The 13,091-nt window shown below is 35.2% G+C and overlaps 1 protein-coding gene across 2 annotated transcripts in view; it reads left to right on the forward strand.

Annotated features, from left to right (window-relative positions):
* The window catches only part of RASGEF1B (RasGEF domain family member 1B), a 434,271-nt gene that overhangs the window by 409,881 nt on the left and 11,299 nt on the right, over positions 1 to 13,091 (forward strand). For both annotated transcript variants that reach the window (XM_063458806.1, XM_063458805.1), the window contains 7 exons: positions 5,474 to 5,659; positions 7,239 to 7,361; positions 7,900 to 8,037; positions 11,301 to 11,513; positions 11,603 to 11,677; positions 12,188 to 12,283; positions 12,375 to 12,477. In XM_063458806.1, coding sequence (XP_063314876.1) covers positions 5,480 to 5,659; positions 7,239 to 7,361; positions 7,900 to 8,037; positions 11,301 to 11,513; positions 11,603 to 11,677; positions 12,188 to 12,283; positions 12,375 to 12,477 — 928 coding nt within the window. In that variant the 5' untranslated portion in view covers positions 5,474 to 5,479. The remainder of the gene's footprint in view (positions 1 to 5,473; positions 5,660 to 7,238; positions 7,362 to 7,899; positions 8,038 to 11,300; positions 11,514 to 11,602; positions 11,678 to 12,187; positions 12,284 to 12,374; positions 12,478 to 13,091) is intronic.

Raw genomic sequence — 13,091 nt, forward strand, 5'->3', positions numbered from 1 at the left:
TGTAAATGGACAGTTTGTTATCATGTAATTAGAAATAATGATACTAAACTGAAATGTTGTGTTTTTTACATGCAATTATTTTAAATGCAACTTCATGCAATTCTTTATGTGGTTGGTACAGCTATTTAGATTTTACCATTCACCGGATTTAGGTCAGGCATAAATAAACCATTTGCATGTTATTAGCCTCCCTAACTCCAGATGTGCATTGTGATAAGTGTTAAATTAGGAGCTGTGGAATCTCGCCTCTAGAATTTACACACCTGCGAATAAGCAGTTTGAATGATGAGATAGACATGAATAGAGACCTGTCCAGAGGTAATTTTAAAATGTAATTCCTACTATATGTTGCAGAAAAGCTTCTTAACTGCAAAAGACGAATTAGAGTATTGTCAGTTCAAACATAGTGACACATTTTAATTGCTAACTTGCTATTAATTAGTTATGCTTTTACTTATATTTGAAGCTTTATTAAACGCACATTAGTTCTGTCTCTGTTTCCCGATGACAGTACAAGTACTTGTATGGTACGTGCAAGACATGCACACCCGTGAGCAGACCCTTTTTTAGCTAATGGAAGCTGCACTGCTGATTCTGGTAACTTGCAAGGCAGGTTCGCTACTGCCTTTACATATGTAAGTAACTACCACCAAATGCTGAACTACATATACAGTACATGCTGTGAAATATGTGGTCAGCTCTGCCTTTAAAAAAAAAAATAGAGGTACAGGACTGGCTGAGATGTTTCTTCCACTCTTTGAGCTCACTTCAGAAGCTGCACATCCTGGGGATTTGTAGAGCATGGTGGAAATATATATATATATATATATATATATATATATATATATATATATATATATATATATGAATTAGTCCAGTGATGCAGATGTAAAATAACAGATGAAAATTGTGTCTTGCAATGCCTTTTATATTGAACTAAAATAATTTTGGCATGACTTTTTTTTTTTTTTTTTGAAGAACCACAATTTCTTAAGTCTAAAGCATTTGTGAGCAAAAACAGCATTTAGAACTCGAAGTTGAGCTGAGATCCTGGGGTTTAAGCGACATGAGGTACAGATAACACACAGGTCTGATAGAAAATAGACACCATTCTCAGAGTGTGTAAATATTTTATTCTTATGTTTTGAATCTTTTTATTTCTGTTTTTGCAACTTTTAGTGTATGACTATAAAATTTAATAATTACTGACCCTTTTAGTGTTCCTTTAAATCCTTAAAAAGCAGCTGGAGAGCTCCGGCTTATATATCTTTTTGTGCCAAGCTTGCTCTCACTGGGTAAGAGGAAATATCAGGCTATTGTATTCTTTTTTTTTTTTTTTTTTTTCATTTATTTTGTTTTATCAAACCCCAATTTTTATTGTCTTGACCTATAGGTTTCCTTGTCACTTCCAAAGTACTTGACATGAAAATTAATTGTGAATGCTGTCAAAAATGATTATCATCCTGTCTAGACAGGAGTAGGTCCGGAAAGGTGTGTAAACATGTTTCATCAGCAAAAAAGGAAGAAATCCACCAATCTCGGTACACCCAGTTCTCGCTGTGAATTTCATAACCTGACATCTCTCTGATATGTCATATTCATTTTAAATGAGGCATAATCAGCAATTGTTCTCTCCATTAGTAACTTACTGGTGCCATTATTGCTATCCATATGACATTTCGCAGAAAATAAAGATTTCTTTGCCTGCCTATACATTCTGTTGGATTTTCAGGGACATTCCAACACCGTCAAAATAAATACATAAACAGAACAGGAACTATATTTTCTTATATATGACTAAGGACAGGGGGAAATTATTGTATTGATTCATTTCATGTTGCCCTGACTTGACTTCTCCCATCAGCCATCATTTATGAGAAAATTGTGAATTTATTATTAATGTGTTTAATTGCACACACAGGAGTTGGAAGTTCCAAAGATGAAAGGGTGGTTTTATAGTTAACGGATAAGGAAAACTGTTCTTATATCTTGGGCCCAACCCCTCTGAGATTGTGTGACTGTTTATTTAGTGGGCTTGTAACATTAGAATATTTGCATGTTTCACAACTTGAAGGAAATTATATTCTGCCAATTTATTACTGACTAATAGATGTCAATGATGTAGATTTCCCTTCGTACTTTGCAGATTTTTTTTGTGAATGACAATTTGTGACTTAAACTAGGAAGTGTATAGTATATCATTTGATTGTGATAATGAAAAGGAATAAACACATTTTATAGCAAATTCGCAAACTTAACGTTTCCACTTAGGTTTGCTGATGCAAAAAAAAAATAATAATAATGTTTATATACATTTTGCTAATTCATGTATATTTATCTATGTCATTAGGTACGACATACACTCTGCTTCTATGCACTATATGAACTCTGTGCATTGTTTGCCAGTCAGATTAGCCTAGACATAGTGTGAGGCTGATATGCAGATTATAGATTGTTCACATCAATATACCATGTAGTGCAGAAATGTAAACTTCCTTTGTGACTCTTAGACGAAACCAAATTCACAAAACAACCTGCCCCACAGCTTCCCCTTCTCCATTTTATCTTTTCTACCATTCACACAAAGACAGCATATTATCCAGCGGGAAACACCTGCCATGCAGTAAAACCTTTAGAGCTTCCATTAAAATGCTAAGTCTGAATTGGTTTCATTTAATTCATCTTCCACATGTTTATAAATGTCAAAAAGGATGTTTTTGTTTTTCGGTTAGGTTATGTTTTGTTTTCTTTAGGGGTTATTGTGGGTTGGAAATGTCTTTGCTGTGCGGCTTGTTTTGACCAAGAAAATGCAGTCAAATGCCAATAAGTGGCACCTGATGCTATTATTGTCCTCTAAGTAATCTCCTTCGTGCATAAGCTTAATTCAAATTAGTCTAATTGGCAAACACAGGGTAGGAATGCACTGCTTCTAGTTTCATCAAACATTCCATTGTGTCTATTAATATGACATAGTGTAATATTAAATACTTTACTTCTTATGCAATGCCCATATAATTATTTGTCTGCATCAGAGTACTAATTGTCTTTCCACTGTACCAAGCATGCTATTAATGCAAACGGGATACTTAAAATTCCAATGTTTATTACATCGTAACCTTCTGGTTTGTACTCAGTGTACTCATGGCTAGACTCATAATCACCAGACAAAGACGGTGTTGGTTTCTGTGTGCGTCTTGTGTTGTATAAGTGCTTCATTCATACACTGGAAGTACCGATGCTAATTCTTTGTTTAGAGTATTTAATTTTTTATTTTTTTTTTAATGGCTGCTGATCGATGGTTAAGTGGTATACGGTGGTATAACATTACTGTATCCTACAAATGGGTACGGATGTGGAAATACGAGTTTTAAACTCAACTGCATGGTGTTATTTCTTTATTACAACAACCAATCTGTTTACAGTTCTACAGTTTTTGCCCGGAAAGACGCATTAGAATGTAATAAATTTACACTGTATCCCTAGCTACTTCACAAATACAAAAAGGGCTAAATCGGAAGGATAATTATTCATGACATCACACCACCACCTCATGATGTCACCGACCAGGTGTTCCTGCTAATGCTAAATGAAACTGTAATGCATGAATTAGTATCTTTATCTCACCTCATTATCAAGTAGTTAAAGGTACCCGAAAATATTTATTATAAATAATTGTTTCATTCATGCTTTATTACACATCACATTCACTTCCTGCTTTAAATATATGAGAGATATTATAAATAATTGTTTCATTCATGCTTTATTACACATCACATTCACTTCCTGCTTTAAATATATGAGAGATAAACAGGCGAGCAACTCAATAGTTTGCCATTTGTGGATTCATTTTGTTTGGCATTTGAAGGGTGTACTTGCCAATGCCACCTCCTCCTCTCCCTCTAATCAGCCCAAGTCTATAATCTTGATAAGAATGTCCCAGTTCTTATTTATGTTACATACTTGGCTCTCTATGTGTGTGTCTGGTCAAAGAAAAACAGTTGGGCCTATTGTATCTGTGTACGCAGACTCTAAGCTGTGACACGTGCATTATTTCTCTTCTTGGTTTTGCTACAGTGACGGCAGCCTTGCTTACAGCTGAGCAGATGCTTGAAGCAGATTTTTACATTCACTTTGTGTGACCAGGAAATCTTCTCCTATTTTAATTCAAATATGCTTTTGGAGCAAATGAATAGAGCCATTAGTTAGGCCTAAAGTCCTAACAACCCCCAATCTTTGTTTGTGTGTTATTGACTTTGCTTTCACTTATTGTGTACTCACTGAGCCTCCCATGGAGACAATCTGAATAGCTCCATTGTTGAGATGCACTGCTGGGAGCTATATATGCTTTTTATTTTGTCCCTAGGAATCTAGCTGCTTCTAATGGTCCTACCCCTGAGCTCTCTTGGAGACAATCTTCACAGAGAGATTTGCTCTGTAGATGGAAAGAAGCTGTGCTACTGTGGGCTAGCACATTACTTGTTGTTCCTATATCTGATGTCTGCACAGACGGGTGGCTCTTATTGTCCTTACGTCTAATCTGGGCTTCCTTTAGATAGTGCGAAAAAAGGCAAAACATCTGCTTACTTAGAATTGCAAAATAGTTGGTCTTCTCCTAGGGTAGCATGTTTTTAGTTTTGCTCCTAACTGTTTGTCTTCAGTCTGTATACATTTCCACCCAACAAAATGTAGGCAATATACAACTGTAATTATTTCTTTAGTGCCAGCAAATTCCACAGCGGTGTACAATAGGTAAACAAGACAAACATTTAATTGTAACAAAACTTGATTGACCTACTGAAACGGTAGATGAAGACGGTCCTGTCCCAATGACCCTACAATACATTAATGTAGTAGAGCACAATAAAAAAACAAAACTCATTCTTTAAAAAACAAAACAAAAAAAAAACTATTTAATGATGGCACTACTTACTAAACTGCAGGAATTTCATAGTTTTCTGTCTTTTTGTGGGTTTTTTTTGTTCAGTTTTGGGGATTTCAAATCATTACATAATATTAGTTGTTTTATTTGTTTAAGTACATATACTGTACATATATATTGTTCATTTACAAAGAAAGAAAAATTATAACATGCTCATGAAATCTCAAAAACGTAAAAAAAAACAATTGTGATAGTATTCTGATGTGAAGCTGAGGCTTCATATTAAACATATGTAAGTTAACTCGAAGTAGGTTGTTCAAACCAAATACAGAGGTTTAGGGCTCTGCACCTGTCTTGTCTGAGTCTTGTTCTCCCTAAAATATTATCAACTATATGTTATTGTTTATTGTATTGTTTGTGTTTGTTAAGACTTGAAATTGAGAGAATTTCCATCTAGATTATAAATTGTTGCTGACTTTTTAACATGTTCTCTGTAATATTAGGTTTGAAAATTGTATTATTGAGTTTTGAAAGCCATTGTAACGAAGGGAATAAATCTAAATTTTCCACTTATCTTTTTCTGTTTTGGAACAGGAGAGAATGCCGCAGACACCAACTCTTGTAGCCATGTTTGACAGCAGCAGTTTTAACCGGAACTTGTATCAAAGTAAAGAAGAAGAGAGCTGTTCTGGGCTGTTTTACCAAGATAACAACCTGCTCTCTGGATCTCTGGAAGCACTCATCCAACACCTTGTGCCCAGCGTTGATTACTATCCGGATGTAAGTTTTAGGAAGCTGAAAATAAATCTATTGTCAAGCATAGGATTTCACACAATAAATGCTTACAAAGGAAAGGGTTTTTTTTTTTTTTTTTTTTTTTTTTTAACAGGAAACATACAGATAGCTTATCAATGTTACACTTACATTGCAGGTAGGGTTGGAAGACAGAACAATATGTATGCAATTATGTACTATTCCAGAATATTATATATATATATATATTCACATAATTGCTGCTGATGGAGACCATTTTCAAACAGTTTTAGAAACCTAGAGTGTGACGGCAGATAAGAACCATTCGGCCCATCTAGTCTGCCCAATTTTCCAAATACTTTTATTAGTCCCTGGCCTTATCTTATAGTTAGGATAGCCTTATGCCTATCCCATGCATGCTTAAACTCCTTTACTGTGTTAACCTCTACCACTTCAGCTGGAAGGCTATTCCATGCATCCACTACCCTCCAAGTATTTGCATTTATATATAACTTAATGAAGCTTGAGTGACCCTGGAACTTGTTATTTCTATTATAAATTTTCCATAATGCGTTGGAAATTAGATTTTAACAACATACTTTGTACAGCATTCACCATAATTTATGTACCCAACGAGGTCTTCACATGGACCACAAAAACACCTTAGGTAGGTCTCACACTGCTTTTAGTCCATTCTCGTTAAAAAAATAATCTCACTTTACACTTAATGGTAGTTTATTTCTTTTATATTTTTGTTGTTGCAAACAAATAAGTAAATCATATAGCTGCAGCTCAGTCTATAAAAACTTGCAGTCATAGTCAAGAGGTTTGTATGTCACACATTAGAATTTAAAGCAATGTTGTCAGAGCGACTTTGGGCGTCGTTTGATTGTTAACAAAAAAGTCAGAAACGGCTGATCTCTTGGGATTTCCATGCACTCTGTTCTGTAGAGTTTACATGAAAGTACACAAACTTTTACTGGATGGTTGTTCTGTGGAAAAAAAAAACTCCTTGTTAAATGAGAGAGGGGACCAGTGATTGTAAATCAGAGTTGCAGCAATTTCACCTTGCTCATTAGATTTTGCATATTTTTATATGACAAAGCTGTTCAATATTGACAGTGCCATATTTATCATGTAGTATTGAGGATAATGGATTACACAGTGGTTACTAAATTGAAGAGAATAACATACCGTAATAATAAGTTCACTTGTCTGTGATGAATGCAATATAATGTTTTTTTTCCTTAACTGACCCACTTTGGCTTTGATAAATATATATTGTTTCATGGAGTTAAACTCTTTTAAACTGCAGGAAGCACCTCCAGTGGCTCTCTGGTAGACAGCCACTAGAGCCGGTCTATACCCTGCAATGTAAACATTGCTGTATCTCTAAAACTGCAATGTTTTCAGCCTCCGGGTTTAAAGGGTTCATGACAGTGCACCCAAACCACTTCAATGATGTAAAGTTGTCTGGGTGCCTATAATTAGCCGTTGTGGATAATAAATTTTATATAGGTTTATGCAGCAAAATATTGTTACTTTAATTTAAAATTGCATATTGTTTTCATATATTCACACACAAAAATATATGTTTTATCCTCAGAGAACATACATCTTCACATTTTTGCTCAGCTCTCGTCTATTCATTCACCCCTTTGAATTAATGGCTAAAGTCTGCCATGTATGTTTGGAGCAGCAGAGACAAAACGAGCCTGGAACTGATAAGGTAATTAAGCTCACTAAATTGTATGGTAGTTTTAGAAACACATTATGTCTTCAGCAGCATTGTACCTCTCGTTAAACTGGTAGTAAAGAAAGCATGCAGTAGTATAGATCTCATCTAGCAAACTAAATGAAAGTTTTATGAAACAGACACCCCCAGTGGCTGCATCCGATACTGCAGGTGTAAAAAAAACGTACTGTGGTTAAGGGGATTTTTTTTTCCATACAAGTCTTTCACTGGGAAGGATGTTAGTTCCTTTAAAACTTAATGCATTTTTAGAACTGAGTAACATAAGTTAAAATGTAGCAGTTAGTGTGCTTGTTGAGATTTGAAAGTCCTATGTTATAATACAATCATAGGTGACTTATTGTGATCCCCATTGTTTAAGGAAGTGGTTGACACTGTATACACACTACATACAGCATATTGATGCTTAGTAGTTTATCATGAAAGCGTGTTATTATTTTTACTACATTTGCGGTCTGTTATGTTTAAATTATACATTTTTCAAAACTTTTTTTTTTTTTTTTTTTTTAAACAGAACCAATTGCGCAAAATTGCCCCTAAAATTCTTCAGCTCTTAGCGGAATGGACAGAGACCTTCCCATATGACTTTCGGGATGAGCGAATGATGAGAAATCTAAAGGACACCGCTCACAGGATAACCAATGGTGATGAGGTTGGTCAACTTTATTAACATTGTCATGTCTCATGATGTCCATGTACAACAAGGACAGCTCAGTGGACAAAACGTCTGTTGGAACCAAGTTCACTTGTGTGGATTTTACTTAAAGGACCACTATAGGCACCCAGACCATTTCAGCTCAATGAAGTGGTCTGGGTGCCAGGTCCCCCTAGTTTTAACCCTGCAGCTGTAAACATAGCAGTTTCAGAGAAACTGCTATGTTTATGTTGAGGGTTAATCCAGGCCGCTAGTGGTTGTCTCATTGAGTAATGCTTTCCTATGGGCGGTTTGTATGCGCACGTTTTTTGCCGTGCATGCGTATTCAGAGCTGACGTTGGCAAGGGAGGAGAGGTCACCAGCGCCGACAGAGCCCGGTGCTGGATTAAGGTGAGTGACTGAAGGGCTTTTAACCCCTTCAGCCCAGCGGGAGGGGGGGACCTAATAACCCTATAGTGCCAGGAAAACAGGTCTGTTTTCCTGGCACTATAGTGCTTCTTTAATTATTTTTGTGTGCAGTGCTGCATCTTACAAATCACTGCAATTACTACAAGTTCTGAGCATGAGTAATCATATGAATGCTAAGGAATTTAAATAAATTCACATCAAATGCCTTTTTGTATCTTTAAACAGAATGTTTTACAAAATAAAAACCAAATTGCTAATCGCTAACCTTGTTAGCTAGACACAGAAATACCCTATAATCACATGGAACATTTCCACTTTAATTATATGACTAAACAGAGCAACATTGCTTGTGTGCATACTTGTGACTTTGAGAAAGTGAAAGCCATACTGTAACTGTATATCACTTGACAATCCTGAATGTATTTTATAATGTCACATTCAACAGCTAGCTTCTAAGAGTTCACAAAGAACTCCATATCCTCATATTGTGAGACTGCCCTCAACAATCACATGGACATGATTACTCATCCCACCCACTCATTGTGTGATAGGAAAACAGAACCTTGAGTTTCCTCTTTTCATCTGACCTGGACAGCAGTAAAAAGTTCCATATAGCTGTGCCTTGTTCTAGTAGTCCTGAGAAACTCATCTAAGGTATGAGTAATATTCTCCTTGCTCACTGGGCTTTATTTTAATATCTTATTGTTTTGTAAACACAAGCAATGTATTTAACACCCTCTCATTTTCGGGGCTTGTAATAAACTGAAACACAATCCCATCTGTCGTTCAGCATGACCTCTTTCTCTGTTTGCTGCTGATGGACAGATCTGGCGTAAGTTGCTGTTGAATACTGGTATTTAAGGTTCTTCAGTTAGACAGTGAGTGAGTGTATAAGTCATTTTTGGTTAAAACATTTCACCCATGCCATGTCCTTCCCAGATTGCTAAAAAAAATGTATAGGTTTGTAGAATAAAAAAAATATCCTGAGCATCACTGCTTCTAAATAACCTCGGCCCCATAGATTTTTACCCTATACCCTTCTTCTCTATCGACCCAGTCAACACTCCAAACGTCTGATTCCTCCAACAATTCCCTCTTTTTCGCTCTTTATTACACCTTGGACCTCTCTCTCCTTCTTCTTGACTACTCTAATATCTGCTAATTTTTCTCTATCTACTTCATTGTGCTTCCCACTGCTAAGGGAAAGTCCTAACTTTCTACTACTATGTAACAGGGGTTATACATCTTATTTTTTTAAGTTTTTATTAGGAGCTGTCTTTGTTACCATTTGTTGATCCATGGATATTACTTCAGTTTTTTTTTTTCTGTTTTTGATCTACCTAGATCTTCTGTCTGTCTTGTAATGTGCCTGGGTCACACTGTGTTTTTTCTCTGCTCTGTATCAGAATGCTTGCATTTATGGCTATTGCTGGGTGAGGTACAGGTGCACTATTAACGTACCTATAGGTATTTGAACTGGCTTTTCAGTAAATATTTCCTTTAAATAACTCCTTTAAGACAAACATGTGACATTTAATCCTGCTACGCAATTATTTAATATTGTTGTAAATAATTATGATTATTTTTCCTCAAAGAGATCTTCTCTCTTTGTTTACAAAGAGAATGAAAATATTATTAAACTTGAGATAAACTCACTATGTATCTCTTTTTGATATTAAAAAGCTCTCCGGCTTGTAACATCTTCTATAACAAAACAAACTGCGGAGCATAGTCCGACCCCATGGGTCTTCCTCAATTTCCCAAATCCCCTTTCTCACTACATGTCTCCTTGCATTCCCCCCCACACACCTTCTAGTGCAATTTATCTTTACTAAAAGAATGTACGTACGTTTGCATGCTTTATTGTACTACACCTAAACATACAAATGTAATATATTGAATTGCTTGTTATTGCTGGCAATTTACCTTTGCTTTGACGTAATGCTGTATCGGTACTTTTGTGTTTCTATAACTACTTAACAATAATATTTTTCTTGAATAAAATTGAAACATTGAAAAAAAAAAAAAGGTTTGCTCTGGCAAATTCCTCTGTACTAAAGTAAATGTCTTCATTAGCACCTCTAGATTTTATCAAGAAAAAACTAAGCAGTAAGCACGCTGTGAGCTTTTGAATAGTTCGTAGCACTCAGATCTCAAGTCGTGGGCATTGTATTTCAAAGACTGCAGAATAACTTTTCGGTGATTCATGTTGGCTGCAGCTGTAAGGATGTTTTATTAAGATCAGCTAGACAGATTAGCTTCAGAAAGTGGCATTTGTGCTGGTGAGGTTTAAGGAATGGAGACTTGTCACAGTAAGTAACAGTAACAGTGAAATAGACTTGAATGGACAGCTGCCAAAGGTCTCCTACATTGGAGGTGGGCTTGGGAAAGTGAAAATGCTTTGCACGTAGCAAGCAAACCAAAAAATAGCAGGAGACCACAAATTCTTCCGCAAACAAAGAAAGAAATTTTATTTATATATATATATATATATATATATATATATAAATTTATTTATATTTTTTAGAACATAACTTAGATCTCCAACAGTTGATCGACTGCTATATATATATATAATACATTTAAAAACATATAAATGGTGAAGTTCATTCTTCAAATGCAATTCAGGATGTGACTGCCTTTAATTCCCCCTAGTTCTATCTGACAATAACAGATAATCAATAACCAGGAGGGCTAGTTGAAATCGCTCTTTTTCCTGGGGATGAAAATATTTTGCATGTTTTAATTACATCTTGATGTTCCATTATTGCTATTGCTGTTGTTTTTATGGAATTTGTGTTTTTTTTTTTTTTTTTTATATATAAAATCGGTTATGTTTGTTTTAAATGCAGATGTACCGGAAAAACGTGCAACAAATAATCCAGAATCTTATTCGCAAGTTGGCAGCACTGAGTCAGTATGAGGAACTCATTGCAAAAATCAATGCGCAGTCCACTGATCGCATGACCGTCCTGAAGACCAAGCCACAGTCCATACAAAGGGACATCATTACTATATGCAGTGATCCCTACACATTAGCCCAGCAGCTCACCCACATAGAGCTGGTATGTTCTTCTTGATTTAAAATGATAATTGGTGGGAGGTGTGGACAATCATTCCAGTATTGACACCCTATCGATACATTTGTTTTTAGGAGAGACTAAGTTACATTGGACCAGAAGAGTTTGTTCAAGCTTTTGTTCAAAAGGATCCATTGGACAATGATCAGGTAATAGAGCTTTTTTTACGGAGTGGATTGTAATATTTTTCGGACAGGGCCCTATAGTGTTAGGAATACATCTTTATATTCCTAACACTAAAGTGATCTTTTAACTTTTAATCAACTTATTTTATCAAACTACTTCCCCAAAATAATATTTTGAAGAAAAAAACTGAAAGGCTCCTTGCACTATAATCACTAAATTATTCATAGTAGTTATGGTATGTTGAGTTTCCTTTAACGCCCATTATTAAAATGTGGGCTTTCCACCATTAAGAGTATTAAGGAAACCAAATAATGTTTTTAAAAATGTAAAAGGTGCAGTTGCACGATTAATAGTTCTATAATCCATTGGTTGTATAGTGATGTTTGAAAATGCCTAAATTAAAACATATCATTGCTTTATGGTTAAATCCATTTTTTATGATACAGAATCTGACTATTCAAAAATGTATATTGCAAATGGCGTAAAAGGAAAGATCTTCCAAATTATTGACAGTATTTTGTTTCTTTTGTTAGAGTTGTTATGGTGACAGAAAGAAGACGCGAAACTTGGAAGCCTATGTGGAATGGTTCAACCGTCTTAGTTACTTGGTTGCCACAGAAATCTGCATGGTGAGGCTCTTACCTAGAGTACTGATATCAAGGCATATTTCAGTGCTAGGGCATATTTCACATCTCTTTATTTTGTTTATATTTTATGCAGCCTGTGAAGAAGAAACACAGAGCTCGGATGATAGAGTTCTTCATTGACGTAGCACGAGAATGCTTCAATATTGGAAATTTTAACTCTCTAATGGCGATTATCTGTAAGTGTCCACCACAGTCATCAGTCATATCAATAACATATATATATATATATATATATATATCTCACAAAAATAACACATATTATTGTATACATTTCCTTTGCATTGTATGTATATACGTATGTAAAGTGTGTAGAATGAACTTAATATGGTACAGCCACTTCCATCACTCCTGTTATTGTTTTAAGCCCAGCAATATCTGCATGGCGGCCATTTTTCTAGTCTGGGTTATATTTAATTTGGTTTTACTGAGGATTATTAATGTGCAACTGTACATTAATGGAGGTTGCACTTCAAGTAATAATACATCTTCATTACATAATTATTGAGTTAAAAGAAACGTCCCAGGATTTTTAATGTTATGTTCACTTATTTAGAAAATATTTATTTGAGAGGTGTGAAAAAAATTTAATAAAATACACACTGTTGTATTTAGCGCTGTCCTGAAACTCAGTCATGAAAAATTGCTTTTGCATCTGTCAGTCAGCAAAGACACAATACAGAGACAAGATTAAACAGAAACAGTGGGTAAAGCTTATGAAAGTTTTGTGAAAAATTATGCAAATTACTAAACAAGATCTTAGTAAATCCACTGTTCATTCATCCAACCTATT

Source organism: Pelobates fuscus, chromosome 6, assembly GCF_036172605.1.
Source record: "Pelobates fuscus isolate aPelFus1 chromosome 6, aPelFus1.pri, whole genome shotgun sequence".
Taxonomy (NCBI): Eukaryota; Metazoa; Chordata; class Amphibia; order Anura; family Pelobatidae; genus Pelobates; species Pelobates fuscus.